Source organism: Patiria miniata, unplaced genomic scaffold (assembly GCF_015706575.1).
Source record: "Patiria miniata isolate m_02_andy unplaced genomic scaffold, ASM1570657v1 HiC_scaffold_6, whole genome shotgun sequence".
Lineage (NCBI taxonomy): Eukaryota > Metazoa > Echinodermata > Asteroidea > Valvatida > Asterinidae > Patiria > Patiria miniata.
The window spans coordinates 20727521-20746819 of record NW_024037073.1 but is presented as its reverse complement, the minus strand read 5'-3'; the positions used below and the strand labels follow the sequence as shown (position 1 = coordinate 20746819).

Genomic DNA, 19299 nt, shown 5'->3' with positions numbered 1-19299 from the left:
AGCAATCAGCCCTGTTGCCGAACCGTCCCAAGCGAGCAGGCAAGGTCCTCTGCGTGGTTATCATCAACACTGCTGTTTTCTTCATTCTGAACTCACTGTACACTGCAGCTACAATTATGACAATTCATGTACTTGTAGTGGTCTCAAAGTATACTTCAACTGCTGAGATTGTTGCCAATCTGGAACTTGGAGAGACAATAAATATTCTGACTACATGCATTGAAATTTTGCAACTGATCAATAGCTCAATTAATTCCCTAGTCTACAGTGCCATAAACGCTGACTTTCGTGAAGCTGTAGTCGAGGCTTTCTCATTCCTGAAACTGTGCTGTCGTTGCTGCCCAAGACGGAATCCCAGCCAACCATCACAGCCAGGGAAGCAGATTGAGCTTCATGTGATTCCACAGGCAGAAAATGACCAAGTGCACCGTGCTGCCAGGCCAAGCAGCAGCAACAGCCAGGCCAAGGGTCAGAAGTCACTGGACAGCTGTCAAGAACAATGTTACAGGCAAAGCAGAACCAGCGGGGACCCCAGCACTTGTAAGTTCCTATCAGGAACAATGCTCTAGTCTGACTGACTGCAAGCCATCCATGCAAGGGGAACAGTGTGTACATCCAGAACCAGCAGAGAGCCAGCAGTCACTTCCAAGTACTCAGCAACAATGTCCTGGGCTGACTGGCACTGAGCCATCAGCACAAGGGCAGCAGTATGCACATCCAGAACCAGAAGGGAGTCAATCGTTGGAAAGTTGTCAAGAACAATGTTTTCTGGTAACTGATGAGTGCAAGCCATGCATGTAAGGGCAGCAATGTGCAGTTGCTTTTGAACTTGCTGTGTAGTGTTCAAAGTGTAGAGTAGATTTATGCCTTTTTCATGTATCATTTTCATTGGAATGCCAAGTAGATTTGACATCGAGAAACATCAACAGCATTATATGCTGGAGTTGAAATGTGTTAAATTACTTCAGCAGAATTGCTAATTTGTATGCACCATGACATCAGAAATGTGTAGGCCCAGAGCAGATTGCAACCAACTGTCAGTGAAGGGAACAGCTGGAACTCATTCAATGTATGTATGTATGTAAGTGATTCAGAAATTACAAATTCTATATATTTTATTTGTTACTTAAATAAGGTTTTTGTGTGTGTTATATGAGCAAGTTTGTTCATGTGAAAATATACCAGTATTGGGGATAATGGCACAAACATACCCTGCACTTTTCCTCTGTAAATATATATTGTTTTTAAGTGCCTTTGAACCAGATTTTGAGGTTTTGTTTTTATGAAATACACCTCTTTAGATAAGTCCTAGGATGTTGCAAGTTTTAATTTTTTTTTATGACAGTGCCTCGAGATCTACATTCATGAGCAATACAGTGATGTCATGAGCTGGAACTTCAGTGTCACTGTTGTTTTAAGACAAAAAGTTACAAAAGTGATTTAGTCGAGGTTGATGTGACTGTTTTGTTCATTTAGCACATGGCAGGCAGTCAATAGATACCTTAATGCACAAACTGCTATGTGTACATGTACAATGCAATGAAGTTTAGGTTCACAAATTATTTAGAAAATCCCAAAGCTGTAAATATCACAGCAACATTAGAAACAATTATTAAAGTGTACACGTATGCAAAAGAGATTACAATTATCTAGTTGTTTACCATTACTTTCATATAAACACGAGGCTTAGATATTTTCACATTTTTAGTGAAATTCATCCAATGGCCTTTTAATTCTGTTATATACATGTAAAAAGACCTTGAGAAATCCAACCGTGGAGTGCAATATGAATCTTGAAAGAGCACAAACTGTAGGATTATCCTTATCGAGGGTTCAATGCTTAGAGAGCAAACTCACCGCAAATCCAAAATGTCTTGGGAGGTTTTGGATCTCAATCTTGAAGATCTCTGAGGTGAAGTGCTGTTGCGTCAGACAGTGATAAGGATCCGTTATGGCAGCGCCAGTCACCGGTACATCAGAGGTGCTGGTGGAATGGTTATCTTGTGGGTCAAGACCTGATAGACAAAAATGAACAAATTAAAAGACCAACTCCTATCGGAGAAGAAAATAAATTAAATGTACTTTGATTTTCGTTCGCATGAAATATTGGTAAATTTAATTATGAGTTTTCAAGTGAGACACTCCACAACAAAATCAGTTCACAATAACAAACAGATCAATAAATTTCAATCTCCATGGATGGATAATTGAAAAATGAATGCTACAAAATATGAATGTCTTTGTAAAGTTAGAGATAAGCCTGTATATATCTTAATTTGGATGGTTCCCAAAAATTACCAATTTCTACAGTTCATAATAAGCTGTTATAACTGACACACAGATCCTTGTCATTTGTTCGGTGGAACTTGCATTACGTGACATTCGTTATTGCTCCCATTCACACCGAGGCACAAAAAGTCATATTCGCCCATGGGGAATGGGAAATACTATTCCACAGTTAGGATCATTCTTCGCTCGTACCCCCCGCCCTGCAAACAGGACGCTGGGATACTCTGATGAATTCACGCTCTGATTGGTTGGATTTTGCGTGACCAGTGACCTGCGCATCATCAAGGTCATGACTCTGCAAGGTTTGAAACGGCCGTTAAGACTGATTCATTACTCTTTTATTCCAGTTTAGAGATGTTTTTTCCCGTTGAAAAGCGTAATAATGTAGGAAATTCTGTAAAACTTATGTGTTGTAAATTTAAAATTCCCATCACTCGCTCAGCCTCCGTTTCGAATCACGAACGGTCGGATTGCATTATGCGACGCTCAAAATTTTGTCCACATGGTCCGCAATGAAACAGAAATCACATCCGGTATGGAATATGAGCAGTTCTATGAGAATTATCGAATAACATTTGCCACATTGTCTAACTGCGGTCTTGAACAGCTGCAGCCAGATGCTTTATACATAGGTCATAGGCCACTTCCTTCACAAGATTCTGTGAAGCTCATCAGAGTATCCCAGCGTCCTGTTTGCAGGGCGGGGGGTACGAGCGAAGGATCATTCTTGTTCCATGAAGCTGTGTTTGTGTGCAAATGTATGCTGGTACGTTGTGCGTTCAGCATTGCGCGCGGCGCGTATTGCTCCAAAGAGCCAGCACTACAGAGTTGAGTTCAAACATTTTCATGAAGGAGTGGTTTGGAAGAGAGAAATACAGTTTTCACCAATTTTGTATTGAAATAAAAATTAAAGTATATCAAATGACAAGGATATATAAGTCAGTTATATAAAACAAATAATGAATGGCTTTAAATTGTGAAATGGGAGAAATATTATCGCTTGGTAAAATCTGGACTTTCCGAGTTCACTTGGCTTTGCCTCGTGAAATGGAAAAGTCCAGATTTTACCTTGCGATAATATTCCTCCCATTTCACTCTGAATCACTCATTACTTGTAAACTATTCTTTTTGTACGTAATTAAACACTACCAAACACAAACAATGATTTGTACTATCACCAGTCTGGTACTTGAGCTGGTAAGGTTTTCTGATACTTGGTACTTTGTTGATGCCTCGTAATATTTTGATATTTTTATTTACCTTTTTTCAATGGGCTTTATATTAATCAACAAAGAATTAATGTTTTAAGATATGAATGGCTTTGTAAACTTTGCATTCATTCATCAGAAATTAACAAGTTGGACAGTTCAACAATGACATTTTTTTTTTGAAATTGAACCCTCGATCCCCCAATTTAAAAAAACAACCTGGAAAACAATGAAACCTTTTGCAGCAAAGTGAATTCCACTGGAATAAAGTATTAAGTTCTCCAATTGGCAAGAATGGACAAAATCACATGACTGGGATTACACTTAGCTGACCTGGCAAAGGGGCAAACGTCTTCACCACGTAAAAGAATAACAAGTCACCTTTGGATTTGTCCTCCTTATCTTCATTGGGAATAGCATCCATAGTGATGGCCACATCTGTTGGCATCTTGCCAACATCACCCTCCGTAACTGTGGTTGATGTTGACTCCCCAGTTGGGACATCATCAGAAGTTGGTCCCTGCTTCTCATCCATTTTGGTGTTATTACGTTGGACCACAAACACACTGGAAATATAAAGAAACTGCACATAAAGCAATTGCATACTATTGAAAGCCATGACCAGTGGGATATCTAGGGGGAGGGGTCGAAATTTGAAATCACAACACGCACCTGAAAATAGTATGATAACCATTTTGTGTATATGTGGTTACCATATGTATATGTGGTTACCATACCAGTTTCAGATGCGAGTCGTAAATGTCGCCACAACACGGCTGCAACGCGACGGTTCTGTCCGAAAAGCTACCAAAATCATCATTTTCCCCCCATCTTGTAGTCGGTGTAGTTCTGCTTCAAGCCGATCCTTTGCTCTGTGATGAGTTCTGCATTGTATTAGGTGAGTTTAATCTCAATTAGGTTCTGGATAATGGGGGGAAAAGACAATTTCAGTTGAGGCAATTTTTCATGGCCTCCGCCATTTTCTGACTGCTGGGGAAAAAATAGTTGGGGAAGATTTTCATACATATTGCATCGGGTGTCAAGTGATGTCCAGGTATGGAACTCTTTCCAATAGTTGTTCCCCCAGCTCTAGCTTGAGAAACTCTAGTCCAAAAATTTGGAACTCTCAATACTGTCTATGATAGTCCCAAAAATTAAGGTTTTGAAAACTTGCCATACAAGATGGAGATGAGAAACTCCAGCTCCAATGCTCATCACGAATTTGACACGTAGAGCTGGAGGCACGTCTAGTTTTTGTCCAGCAGTTGAAAAATGGCAGAGGCCGTGAAATTTGGCCTATACTAAACTTTACTTTTTCCCCTATTATCCAAACCCAGATGAGATTAAAACTTACTTCACGCCCTGCAGCAATCATTTACGAAGCAAATGGTCGACTTGAAACAGAACAATGCTTTGTACTAGCTTGAGTAACTCCAGCTCCAATGCTCATCAGGAATTCGACATATAGAGATGCATGGAGCTAAAAGTATGTTGTAGATTCTAAGATGCCCTGAAAAACAGGGCTCTCTGTATCTGTATCACAATCTGGGTTGGGATTAATAGAGGGGAAAAGGACCATTTTTGTGATACAGACCTATACAGAGAGTCCCGTTTTTAGGGCCTCTTAGAATCTAGTATCAATTTCAAATACATGAATTTCCTCTTCATGACAGAAATGAAAAGTATTAAAATATAAAGGTCTCTTGAGGTGGCAAAACCTTGAAAGCATAAGATTCCCATGTTCCCATATATTCCTGTGTCTGCACAACACAGTTTTAGCGCTATATGTCGCATTCCTGATGAGCATTGGAGCTGGAGTTACTCAAACTAGCTTTATTAAACTAAAATATGAAGAAAATAAATGATTTCAATGGTTTTCCGAGGCCATTGTTTACAGCCTCTGCCATATTGTGGCTGCTGAACAAAAACCAGATGTCTTCCTCCAGCTTTAGTCCGAGTAACTTGGACCCAACTTATCGCCCTTTTAACATTCGGACATGGTCTGGTGACCTACTTGCCAGACCATGTCTGAATGTTGAAAAAAGCGATAAGTTACTGGGACTACCACCAGCTCATATAATGTTGAATTCCCGATGAGCATTGGAGCTGTGGTTGGAAAGATTCCCGTATCTGGCCATCACTTTTCACCCTGAGCACAAACCGTATGAGACTGGTCTGAAAATGTCTGTGTTTTCTCAATTTCAAATACAGGCCTACTTCAACATTTCCCTGCTAAATCTGACTTTTTAGGACACAGGCCTATTATCACTTTCTGATGGCTGATAGGTCACTGAAGGGGAAAATTAGGGCAATCGTGTAGTGTAGGGCCCCTGTTTTGTTTTTATCAAATTAGAATCAAGAATGTTTTTTGTTTCTAAAAAAATGACATTGTCAACTTAAACAGACTTCTCTCAATGTTTTGACACATTTTTGGCAATTTTTGAAAAGTTTCTTAGGGTAGAAATTACGATTATCCTACGCGGTTTACAGGCCAGTTGGTGTCGTGCAGCGCGACTTGTGTGCTCATGGTACACATGGTCCATCGCGTGGTGATCGCCATTTTTATTTTCGTGTTGCATTTTGTCGTTGTCGTCGTCATTTTACCCCCAAATTTTCTTCATATATTAAAAACACTGCCCTTTATCTATGACATACCTATATGGGGAATCCTTACATTTAGGACCCATTCCTATATTTGAAAGACTCATCAAAACAGCCCACTAAATGACACTAAAAAGTGACATTCTGATATTTCTTGACACATCTGAACAGGTGGTAATGACACCTTCTTTATTATCAAAACTTTAATTTTGTGGAAAGAGGACAGGGCTTTGATTTACGAGGGAAATTAAGGGGTAGAACTAAAAGACGATGACAACCAGAAAACAGACTCAAAAACCAAGATGGCAAATGTGAAAGCTAGATGCAATGTAAAAGCTCACTGCTGATTGGCTGATAAAAAAAAATATTTTACTTATTTTTTTTAGCAGCCAATCAGCATTGGGCTTGCATTGTGTTGGGCTTTCACTCGTGTTGTGAGAAATACAATGAGCACATCTCACGTTTTACTCCTAGAACTATGAGGCTCCACATAGAACCCCGCAAAATTGTTTGCAGCACAAAACACTAATTAAGTACAAAAACGTCCATCAAAATGCAGACATTTCCCACAGAACCACTGCACAGTTTGCCCCTAAACTCCGTACTATACCTCATGACATACTCAAGTAATATACGCAGAACAAACATCGCTGGAATTTGTCGGTTTTTTGGCTAAAATGATGAAATATATGACCTTTCCGCACTGAGCCAACCTGACACTTGAAACGTGCACGCATATGAATGATCCAGAGTCGTTCATCAATTGACTCCGAGTCGTTCATCAATTGACTCTGAGCCTAACCCTAGCTCTCCCCTCCAGCAGTCTTCTCCTATAAATAGGTCCTCCAAAAGAAGGAAAAATAATCCCAGGCCCTTAAAGGTCCTCTCGGTCAACCTACAAAACATGAATGCTAAAAAGGAAGCGTTTTGGGAAGCAGTGGAAAGTTGTCAGCCTGACGTAATCATTGCTAATGAAACCTGGCTGAAACCATCTATGTTGAGCTCAGAAATGATGCCTCCTGGATATAATCCTCCCATTAGGAAAGACCGTACTGATGGTTATGGAGGTGTTTTGCTTGCTACAAAAAATGACATCATCGATGGTGAAATCAAAGTGAATAGCGATAGCGAACTAGTGGTAACTAAGATCCACCTCTATGGACATCAACCCCTCATTGTTATGTTGGCGTATCGACCACCAAATCGTGACCTTGCCTACGTTCAGACCTTGTGCCAGTCCATCCAGCGCATCATCACTAGTAACCCTTTGGCTGTAGTCTGGCTCAGTGGAGACTTCAACCTCCCTGATATAAATTGGGCTACAGCGGCTATTGTTGGTCACCAATTCAGTCATGCAATCAACAACTGCTTCATTTCTACCTTCAACGACTTGGGGTTAACCCAAACTGTGGACACTCCAACTAGAGATAAGAACATCTTAGACCTGTTCCTTACAAATAGACCAACCCTTGTCAGTAAATGTATGCCTGTGCCTGGAGTGAGCGACCACGAGATGGTTCTTACTGTATCTGACATCCGTGCCAAAAGACAAAAGCCAGTCCGACGAAGAATCTTCTTGTGGAAGAAAACTGATATGGGCAGCATCAAGTCGGAAATTAACACCTTTGGCAGTCACTTCGTCACATCCAATTCTGTTGATACTAATGTCAATGATCTCTGGAGCCAGTTAACAACCTTCCTTAACAAACTCTTGGATACGATGGTCCCCTCCAAGCTATCCTCCACAAGATTCAGTCAACCGTGGATCAATCGCCATATCAAAGCCCCATCTAGAAGAAAGAAGAGAGCCTACAAAAGAGCTTGTAGGTCGAAGAAATCGAGTGACTGGACCCGATACAAGAACCTCAAGAAACAGATGCAAAGAGACTGCAGAACAGCTTACCACACTCACATCAGTGACATGCTGTGCGAAGAAGGTAGTAACCCGAATAGGTTCTGGTCTTACATTAAGAGTAAACGATGCGAGAACTCCGGTGTTGCGCCACTGATGAGTGAAGGCATTCTGCAAAGTGACAGCACAACGAAGTCCAATATGCTGAATGACCAGTTTGTTTCTGTCTTCACTGATGAGAACGCATCAGAACTACCAGATCTTGGCACCAGCCCGCACCCAACAGTTCCATCTTTCTCCATCGTTAGTGAAGGTGTAAGGAAACTCCTCGCCAACATCAAGCCCCACACAGCCTGTGGTCCTGACAATCTGCCTGCCTATCTTCTCAAAGAGGCAGCTGAAGAACTTGCGCCTATTTTTTGCCAACTTTTCAATGCTACCCTTCACCGAGGAAAAATCCCACATGCGTGGAAATCGGCGGATGTAACTCCAATCTTCAAAAAAGGTGACAAACACAGACCTGAAAACTACCGACCCATATCTCTCACATCTATTGTTTGCAAAACAGCTGAGCATATCATCCATAGCCAGATCATTCAACACCTTGATACCCACAACCTGTTAACAGAATGCCAATTTGGATTTAGAAAGAAGCGATCCTGCGAATCCCAGCTCTTCTTAACAGTAGACGACCTGGCCAGAGGTCTACAAGACAAGCAGCAGATCGATGCAATCCTCTTAGATTTCTCGAAGGCCTTTGACCGAGTACCTCAATACCTCATGAACGTCTCCTCCTGAAGCTCCATCACTATGGGGTCAGAGGTCAGCTACTGTCTTGGATCCGAGATTTCCTATCAGGACGTACCCAGCAAGTTATTCTAGAGGGAAAAAAGAGCAGCGTTGCCAGTGTAACATCAGGGGTACCCCAAGGCACCGTACTGGGGCCCCTGTTGTTTTGGTCTTTATCAACGACCTGCTTGAGTGCGTTTCTTCAAACCTACGCCTCTTCGCTGATGATGCTCTCCTGTATAGAGTAGACCCATCCAATCTCAAGATGACACTGCCATTCTTCAAAAGGATCTTGCAAACCTTCAGGAGTGGGAGAAAAAGTGGCTAATGTCATTCAACGGCGATAAATGTGAAGTTCTTAGAATCTCAAACAAGCGAAACAACATCCACGGAGCAACCCCTTATTCAATCCATGGGACTGCACTCCGTACCGTAGATGAGGCAAAGTACCTAGGTGTCACCATCCATCGAAATCTCAGCTGGAAGCCCCATGTTCAAAACATCTGTAAGAAAAGCAACAGCACCCTCGGCATTCTTCGCCGCAACCTGAGAAGATGCCCCCCAAAGATCAAGGAACAGGCCTACAAGACCTATGTCCGCCCCACCCTTGAATACTCATCCTCGGTGTGGGATCCACATACACAGGACCTGATTTCCCAGGTTGATATGGTGCAACGGCGTGCCGCTAGATTTGTAACGGCTGACTACAACCAACGGAATAGTGTCACCCAGATGCTACAAAATCTCCGATGGCAGACTCTCTACGAACGTCGAGCCCACAACAAAGTCATCATGCTGTACAGGATAATGCACGGTCTTGTTGCCATCCCTGCTACCACACCCTACTTGTACTCTTCATCAAACCAGAATAGGGGCCACCAACAGCAGTTCACACAACAGCACTGTAGAATTCTATCATACCAGCACAACTTTTTCCAAGTGTCATCTGCATCTGGAATGCCCTACCAGCCACCGTGGTTTCAGCTCAGTCACTGGAGATTTTCCGGACTAGCTTGAAACCTCTCACCCTCCGCTAGTTATGCCACAGGGGCATCGTTTTTACTTGCACCAAGTTCTAAATTAGTTTACTGCACTCTTCGTTAATATTTGTTCCCGTGACCGAGCACTTTTGCACCCAAGTACGACAATACTCCACTATGGATGGATGTACTTACTGGAAGAAGAAGAAGATCCAGCAATGATTTTTCGGTTCGCTCGGAGCGCGCCGTGGGGGGGGGGGGGGGGGGGGTACGGTACTTGCATTTGTACGCATGCACATACTATCATTTCTGTTGCAACTGAAAATCATCGCTGGATCATATGCGTGCAAGTTTCAAGTGTCAGGTTGGCTCAGTGTGGAAAGGGCATATTTTTTCATCATTTTAGCCCAAAAAACGACAAAATCCAGCGATGTTTGTTCTGCGCATATTACGCGAGTATGTCATGAGGTATAGTGCGGAGTTTAGGGGCAAACTGTGCAGCGGTTCTGTGGGAAATGTCTGCATTTTGATGGACATTTTTGTACTTAATTAGTGTCTAGGAGTACTCACGTCTGACTGCAAAAAAACGGTAGGCAAGTCACATTTTCTTTGAAAGTGTTTCAAAATTGCAACAAACATGAGTTTATCGGAGGGAAAAATGCTGCTTTAGCCTGCAAAAGTCACTTTGGTAATGGACAGTCAAGATCATCTGCAAAAGTCAGTTTTGAACAGCTAGTACTCATAATAGAAGTGTCCTAAAGATAAGGATTACCCCTATATTACTTCTGAAATCAGAAGGCTTCTCTGACGGAGAGAAGCCTTCTGATTTCAGAAGTACCCCTATATATGTTCTCAATGTTGCCAACTAGTTGGGGTGGTCGGACAAAATTCCATACTGGGCCACCACTCAGAGTTCCTGCACAAAGTCTTTGGCCGGGCAATGACAGAACAGGTATTATCAAAGAATTTTTGCTCTCCTTTATATAAAGTGTTTCTTCATCAGATTTACAACTTTTGGCAATAATTGGTACTTTTCAGGTCATATTAAGGAATATGAGTGGTGGCCGGAAAGATTTCCATATACGAAGTTCACTCAACACACTGTGTACAAACCCTATGAGATTGGACTGAAAAATTCTAAGTGTTTTCCAAGAAAATGCTTGTATTTTCTCACTGCTCAAATTGACTTTGATGACATGAAATTGCTATCTGGGGCCGGGCTTGTTAGTCAATACAGAGGAAAATTAGTGAACTTCGCATATGGTAATCTTGCCTGGTGGCCCAGTATGGACTTTTTTCCCAGCATCTCAAACTCTTCATGAACACACATGACGAATTAGATACAATGATACTAGCTGGAGTTACCCAGCCCTGAGTTTTATCATTGGGTTGTCATTTAGGGCTGGAGCTAGTTTTTCTTGTAACCGATAGAGTATAGGCAAACATTTTTGGAAAATGTTCAATTTTGTCCCCGTTACACACTAATTGCAATTGCAACTCACCCCAAACTTGCCTGGAATAACCATTACACAGGTCCTTGAAGTAAATACGATCCACGATGAAGATTCAGCCTACAATTGCAGTAAAAACAGGAGGAATAACCGCTAACCTGACAACCTTGCAGGCATGGCCAGGACCACAATTGGTTTGTGCACAAAAAAAAATTGTGTACAATGAATGGCGGTCGATTACCATGCACGTACAGCTCGCTGGTACTAGGCGTTTTTGCGGTCGGTGCATGACGTGACGCGGAAGCGTAATACCCGATGACTGTTTCATGCATTAATAAGAGGTTCACTCGCATCACAGTGCGGTACTGGAACGGCAACCGTCGAGTAACACTGCACTATGAATGCACGATAGCCGGCCAACTCTTTTTTCCAGCCTCTCAAACTCTTCACGAACACACATGACAAATTAGATACAATGATACAACGCTATTGATAAAGGGGGTCAGACAAGTCGACCGTTGAGACAACTCGACTCGGGACAAGTCGCCCGTTGAGACAACTCGACCGTTGAGACAACTCGACCGTATGTGCGATAAATGGAAAGACAAGTCGACCGTTGAGACAAGTCGCCTCGCATGTTTTTGGGCCTAGTTTGGGAAATAGTACCGGGGATTTTGACGGCGGCTGATCGCCGTTTGGGAGTTATGACACATAACAGAGCAGAGCCGATATAGCGCAGCGTGATTGTCCGTGCACATTGTTCGTTTTTGCCGGGCCTGTGCGCGCATCTCCGGTGCACGTTAGCTGTCTCAACGGTCGAGTTGTCCCGAGCCGACTTGTCTCAACGGTCGAGTTGTCTCAACGGTCGACTTGTCCCGAGTCGAGTTGTCTCAACGGCCAACGGTCGACTTGTCTGACATTCTTGATAAACGCAGTGCCAGTCATGCCAGTGCGTGCGTCTACGGGAGTGCAGCCATGACGGCTACTTCTGCAGTACGTTTCACTAAATAAAATAATGCAGATTGCACCAATAGCTGTTAAAAACAACCAAATTAATGTTACCTTTAATTAAAACAAACTTGTAGTACTGATACTGACGTAATAAGAAAGTTTTCAGCCACTCGGAAGAATACGGGTAGCGCCAGATTTTCAAGAGTCGCGTGTTTATGTTGTTGAATGCTGCCCTCATGTGTCCCTCACATGCAAGCTGTTTCGAAACCTCGGCCTTCGTCGCAGGTTCGCAGCTTCATCATTGAACTGGCATCCTTCTTTTTTTAACGAGATGCCTGCGTCTCCCGTAACGGAAGCCCAATAATACCTATTTGTCTCTTCTTATTTGACACCCCACACTTTCTGAGTAGCTGTGTGGAAATTACATAATTATTCTTCTTCAAATTGGTTTAATAGAACAAGCCGCACTGGGAATGAATCGAATTTTGGAAAACCCTTTAAACCCACATTTTTCTTTTTTTTTCTGGAGGGCGCTGTTTACGCTGAACACTAGTTTTTCCCCTTGATATTTTCCCCGGAATTTATTTATTTATGTGATTATTCAAGGCAAAGGAGTTGTTGAATATGGCTATTCATGTGGTAGGTACCCAAGATATTCTGGAAAATTATTTATATTTTTAAGTTGGACACCTCGTCGTATGACTTTTTTAAACAAAAAGCAAAATGTGAAATCGCCCAGTTTCCGGACACTTCACAATATTGAATGGCTGCTGCTCGCTATCCCTAGTATGGCTAGTGCTACTTTTTTTCGGAAAGATTCCCATATCTGGCCATCAATAATGTTTTCCTTCAGCGACCTATCAGTATCAGCCATCAGAAAGTATGTCAAATTTAGCAGGGAATTTATTTGGGTAGGCCTATTTACTGAGAAAACACTTTAAAATTTTCAGACCAGTCTCATTGTATTTGTACACAGGATGACAAGTGATGGCCAGATGTGGGAATCTTTCCAAAAAGAATATGCTTAGGTCCTGCTTTTTGAAAAAAAAAGGAAGCAGGAGACCCTTCTTTTTTTTTGTCCTCCCCAATGGTCGCCCAACCGGGCTATTTTTCAAGATGGCTGCCATTTTTTTTTTAAATGGCCGCCATTGGACTCAGCAAATTACATACCAGCTTCATATTGAAATTTGTTTATAGCTCCATGATGCAACAGATACAATGTCACTGATGTCACTATTGAAAATTTAAAAAAAGTTTGGTTTAAAAAAAAAAAACCTAAGGAGGCAGCCTCCAAAAAGGAAGCAGGCGGGGACGCTAGACATGTTTTTGTTTTTTTATTTGGCCTAATTTGTTTCCCCCTCTCCACTTTGAAAACTTCTGTGAAGATTTAATTGGTGTTGCCGTTTCATACATTTACATTTGTTTTTTTACATCATACATGTAAACTTGACGGTTGTCTCATTGGTTTTTGCAACTGTAGGCGCATCCATCGGTGCGAATGAAAGGCGCTGAGGCAGACTGGACGCCCATACAATGCACAGACAGGGAGTGTAGCCACTCCTTGATGAAGGCTCCGCATCTGCACTGTCCATTCTGCTCCCAGGACAGTCTCTTCACTGATGAGATTCTCCTCAAGGCGCACTACAGGGTCAAGCACGTGGATAAAGGCATCAACTTTGGGGGTGAGTTTGCATTTGGGAACAAGACCAAGCTCTCGCATACTTGTGACTGGATCCCAAGAAATAAGTTTTAGGTTAAGGACAATGTTTTCACTTTCTCTTCATGAGTCATGCTACAAGATGACTTGTGGTCCGTGTTTGTGAAAAGGTTTGTGAGTTGAATTAAGATAAGTTGAAGGTAGTGGACAGCAGGACAAGGTAGTGGCATTTGTGGGAGTTTTATGAAATTGACAGATACCTGGGCTGGTTATTCTTAGCAGATATCAGTGTTCGATAGACTCAATTGTCACAGGCCATGCCCAAACGCCGACTGTGTCTTGGGAAAAGCTTTGCATCCCTTGCCTGAACAAGAGTCCTAACTCAGGTCAATAGCTTACTTGTGCCTGTTACAGCAAGAGAACCATATAAAAAGATCCATAGTTCATGTTTTGTCAAAGTGCATATGGCTGTCAGCTGTTGTCATAATTGTCAAACCAATCTTCTACTGTATCCCTCCCCAGGTCTTAAAATATTGCGGTGTTGTAGATCCTGCATCGTCCACGGCATCATTCACGGCCTACGTCCCCTGCTGGATTGGCGAGTGTGAAGATCTACTTTGCGCCCATGAAGAAGCAACGACCAACGAAGACAGGGATAAAGCAGCCAATGATCTTTTGGGTAGGCTCTATGAGAAATGAAGGCAGAGATGGACAGAGACTGTGGAATCGATGGATTTCACCCATTCCAGCTGTTGGGCATGGCAAACCATCAACAACTCACGGGTAGGTCCACAACCCCAACACAATGTCCAATTACTGCAAATTCCATCGCGTATCAGCTGTTGAGCAACGGTCGCTTCCCCAACGCGAACAAGAACTTTACTAGAATCACGTCGGCGAGAGTCAAGGAGCTGCGCCATGCGCAGGGGTGTGATCCCAACCTTTCAGGCGACTTCACGGCACACAAACTCCAGTTGGCCATCCAACGGCTAGAGACCGGCAAGGCTCCAGGTTGTTTGCCATCCACGCCCACAAGCTGCTCACGACATCAGCAGATTTCTCTAAGGCCGCCTGGGTAAAAACCAGCTGGAGAGTCTGGTGGACCTCAGCAGAACCATCATAAACAACTCTAAGGATGTGTGCGGTCAAGATCTCCCACGAAAGCAGTGGACGACCCTCTACCATCTGAGGACTGGAGTCGGACGCTATGGTACATCCATGAAAAGCTGGGGATTGGCAGACAGCACTTACTGCGACTGCAGAGAACCAATCCAGACAGTAGACCACATCATCACCGCCTGCCCAAAACACCGGTCACCTGATCAACCTGGAGGATGGCACACTGGCCTGGCTCACCTCGACAGAGCTGCATGTCTAAGGACATACATGTACAACAGAAGAAGAAGTCCTAAATTAACAACGCAATCTCCAGGTGCGTCTTGCACGACATCACACAGTACGTGCGAACGCGCGCGCCAATCTCCATAAAAGGAGTTGTGAACATCTTACTCGCGAGCTAGACACTCCATTATTTAGCTATAGAGGGGTGTTTAAAAAACATGAAGTGAACTTGTTGAACAAAATCGGGGTTTTTTGACCAAAAGTTTTGATTTCTTTTACCGAAAAAGTTTTTATGAATGGGAATAAATATGTGCTTGGTCGGTATTAATCACTCTGTTTAAAAACTGGTTGGAGTCTGGGTGCTGATAATTACCCTCACCTTCGGCTCGGATTAAAACCGACCAAGCACACATTTATTCCTTTTAAACTGCATCAACAGTAATAAGCTGATCAATGTTTGCACATGTGGTTAAACTACCATGGATCACTCAGAAAATGTTGTAAATTCCTCATTGGACTTATTTATAGCTTCAACCATAACAGAACTCAACCCATCAAACTCCAATGACATGTTTTGTTGGAATCTGTCAGGATGGGTACAGTACCCCTAAACTGACAGTCTTTTACATTGGGTTGGCACACCTCCAGAATCAAAGTCAGAAATATGTGTGCGCAGTTTCCCATATGGTGTTGGAAGTTGCCAGGATGGGTATGGTTCCTAGTAAATCATGCTAGGGATTTAGGGTCAAAAGACTCTCTGAAATAAATTTCTCAATCAAACATTTGACTCAAGTATCCATTCTTTTGAGAATGATTAGACACACCTTTTTGGCTTAAAATGTTTGAAAATGCACTTATTTTTAGCCTTCACAGTTTCAGTGCTGCTTCAAGACAACTGGGTATGCCGTTGCTGTAATGTAATGGTCCCCTTTCATCTGCATGAAAAAAAAAAATGAAATAAATTTAATCAGTTGAAATTTATGTACCTTGTGAGCAGGTATGGTAGTTCTACAAGGATTTGGGTGGATTATATCAAATGCCAACACTCCGTGCCTTTTAAAATAATTAATTGTGAACCTAATTTTATCACTGTACGTTTGTGTCGTTAATTGAATCTTTTGCAACCCTGCAGGTTTTAGTCTCATTTTATCAACCTTAACGACTTCACTCCACCATTTTTACCCAGGATGTCAACCAGATCTTCACCACATACACTGACCCAGCACCCAACAGTGCCAGCCTGGTAACACACCTCATAGTCCCCCAGTCACAGCAGCCATCGGAGACGGACACATCATCCCTGGGCTATGAGCAGACTGACGGGCAGCAGTCGCAGATCGAGTACCAGTACGCCTGCATCAATGATCCGAGCCAGAGCACTGCCAATGGGGAAGGTAAGATGGTAAGAATATTAACCCTGACCCTCCAAGAATTCTGCAGCATCTACCCAGAGGTTAGGGAGGATAATGCCACCAGCAGTGAAGGATAATTAGAAGAAGCTGACTAAAAGCCTAGAGGGAAGCATTTGATGCAATGAAGAATTCTTCCCCCATCCCCCCAACCCCAACAATTGATATATCATGAATCCATACGGAAGAAGGGAATGGGTAGACAACAGTATGTTTAAAACAGTTGTCTTCACTCCTGGGCTTGTTTAGTCATGAAATAAAAAAAAACAACCAAAATTTCAGCATTTTTTTTAGGGGGTTGGAGCGGGTGAGGGCCGATATTGTCAGTGGATTTTACAAATTGGAATTTAAAGGTGCACAGAGTGTGCCGTTTGTGTTTTTAAGTTGATGGATTTTGGAGTATTCAAGAAGATTCTAAGCAAATTGAAAAAAAAAAAGAGTCAGGGTGGCAATACATTTTGAAAGCGGACTTCAACAGTTAATTAAATACTGGAATTTGTCTTTCACCTTGCCCACCTAATGTTAGGAATAAGGTTTGAAAAATGAGTGATTGCTTACACCCAGTTACATGAAATTATGTGTTCTTGACACGCACGGCATCTCTTGGGACTTCCTCGCCTGTATCCTGTTTTTAAGGCTACAGATTATCTGTCGCATTGAAGCGCAACATACATGTCGACATTTCTACTCCATAAACTCCTGTCGTTCCCCTCTGTGTAGCCCTCACCCGGAGTGGCCTGAGGGACTTTCTATAATACAGGAATTAGTATCCAGGATAATTACTCAACCTTTCCCTCGACCATTCTGTCCTCTCGTAAACAGTTGTCCTTATTGAGATACCAGATGAAGGAAGCAAAGGGGATTTGGAGGACGAGACTTGCTACACAGAGCACAACTTGTTGCTGCTGCTGCAGGAGAAGGAACATCTGGAGAAGACTCTTGAGGAGGTGCGGACCACGTGGGCCCAGACAGAGCACAGGATGAAAGGCACTATAGAAAGGCTTCGTACAAAGGTGAGTGGGCATTCCATCTGGTCTTGGTCTAAGAATGAGTGTGGATCTTGTTCCCTGAATGCAACAGGTATCAAAGGCGTCAATTGCTTCTCAAAAGTGGGAGGGGGGACATACCTTGATCAAAACTAATGCAGGCACACTAATGCGACTGCATTCTTTCAGTGGTCAGATTTCTGTCAGGATGCCAGCTGTGGGCGATCATGGTGTGCACTGTTGTTGTCATTGTTCTACATTTTCTACACGTTCTACGTTGTTCTATGCACTGACGCTGCATATCATATATGCAGACAAACCGTTCCACACATTTTGTTCACAAGCTCAGATGTGTCGTTTATCTTTGTGTAGAAGATCCGTGGTTGCACTCATACTCTAGTGGCACTAAATAACTGGGCAACAACACCTGTGCCTCTGTAGGCATTCATGCTCCAACTGCACACATCATAAAGTGCATAAATTTTGGACTTTGGTGTGCGCTGTCACGGTTGTGATTGGTTACACATCATGGGGCAGAGCCTAATGGATTGGTCTATTAAAATTCCATCTGTAAACAAATAATTTCTCTGCCCATCCTTCTTGCCCTCCAGGTTGAGTATTTGTCCAACACAAACACGTCACTCAAGCAGCAGCTGTCCATGATGCACACGTCCAGTTTGAAATGTCTGACCAACGACAGCGAAAACCAGTCCATTTTGCAAGAGTTACTGAACACGTCTGAGGAGCACACCCAGCTGCTGCACCACCACCTAGCACAGCTGTGGCTGTACGCTCAGGCCTGCCCATTATCCAAACCAACCCCCGAGGAATCTGCAGCTGAATCTACAGTCTTGGTACCAGACCTGACCGACCAATCACAGGACATCTCACACATGGCCATGATGTCATCCTCGGAGGGCACCCTTGGGAACATGGAGCAGACAGTCGTCATGACGATAACGTCGGAGGAGGATTCGGAGCCGCTCGTCAACATCGTGGATAACCCCGGAGATACTGTTGGACATGACTCCTTGACTTTGGATTAGGACGTTCACTTGTCACCAAATACATTCTGTACCAACTGACAAGCGAGGGACTGTCACCAAGACATGCCACCTCTGAGTCAGGTCTCGTTTATCAATCAGGTAGAACTCATCCACATCACAACACACCCTGTGATGTCACGCAATAGGATTTTCACAAGAACAAAAGTTTGAAATTGATCTTTCCAACAGCACGCCAAAAATATTCTGCCCCGACGGCTTCGACAAGAGAACGTTTGAAGACGACATGTCAAATGAGAGACCACCATTAAAACGTGGGAGAACTAACAGCCTGAAAGCCACTTAACTAAATAAAACCTGACATATTTTGTAAACAGTGTACACTCAGTGTTGTCTTAGGGCTTAGTTGGGGGGGGGGGGGGACTTGAACTAATGAGTTGAGTCTTCATGGAAGTTTGTCTGACCTGAATGAAAAATTTTACCAAAGAAACTGGCCTTGGTCTCTCCTATCTTTTCGAGTTCTTGATGGGCATTCCCGAATCCGCTCAGTGAATGTGTGTCATTGTAGGCTCAACCAGATCCACGTAGGTCCTCAAACACTTTATATCTATTACTGAAACATAAACGATGCAATTATGATTAACATTGAAACATTCGGTCGTATGTATAAAAACTAGCATTTGCTTTTTTTTTACTACGTATTTTTCAGGATAACTTTTATTTGCATAAATAAAAATGAGAGCAAATGCTTTCACTATTTGCTTCAAGCTAAAAGTATTTG

The 19299-nt window shown here is 42.8% G+C and overlaps 1 protein-coding gene and 1 long non-coding RNA gene across 4 annotated transcripts; one reads left to right on the top strand and one right to left on the bottom strand.

Annotated features, from left to right (window-relative positions):
* Positions 1 to 1974: 1974 nt before the first annotated feature.
* On the bottom strand, positions 1975 to 12504 carry LOC119742933. Its single transcript, XR_005272924.1, has 3 exons — positions 12233 to 12504; positions 3879 to 4063; positions 1975 to 2015 (listed from the first exon to the last, which is right to left on the bottom strand). It is a non-coding gene; the product is annotated as an uncharacterized LOC119742933 (long non-coding RNA).
* Positions 12505 to 12641: 137 nt separating this feature from the next.
* On the top strand, positions 12642 to 18897 carry LOC119742931. 3 transcript variants are annotated; one of them, XM_038219200.1, is made up of 6 exons: positions 12642 to 12760; positions 13602 to 13803; positions 14301 to 14561; positions 16306 to 16513; positions 17351 to 17541; positions 18126 to 18897. In XM_038219200.1, exons 3-6 carry the CDS (start codon positions 14508 to 14510, stop codon positions 18558 to 18560), a joined length of 888 nt encoding a protein of 295 aa, XP_038075128.1. In that variant the 5' UTR covers positions 12642 to 12760; positions 13602 to 13803; positions 14301 to 14507; the 3' UTR covers positions 18561 to 18897. The 3 variants fall into 3 exon arrangements, with proteins under 3 accessions (XP_038075128.1, XP_038075129.1, XP_038075127.1); XM_038219201.1 differs by lacking the exon at positions 14301 to 14561 and having other exon boundaries at positions 17372 to 17541; XM_038219199.1 differs by lacking the exon at positions 14301 to 14561.
* The last annotated feature ends 402 nt before the right edge of the window (positions 18898 to 19299 follow it).

Bases quoted from the DNA above. Each gene is read 5' to 3' on its own strand.
- LOC119742931 (XM_038219199.1), top strand. From the start codon at position 13,741: ATGAGATTCTCCTCAAGGCGCACTACAGGGTCAAGCACGTGGATAAAG. The intron at 16,514-17,350 runs GTAAGATGGTAA...TCTCGTAAACAG, and splicing joins GAGCACTGCCAATGGGGAAG to TTGTCCTTATTGAGATACCA. The intron at 17,542-18,125 runs GTGAGTGGGCAT...CTTGCCCTCCAG, and splicing joins TAGAAAGGCTTCGTACAAAG to GTTGAGTATTTGTCCAACAC.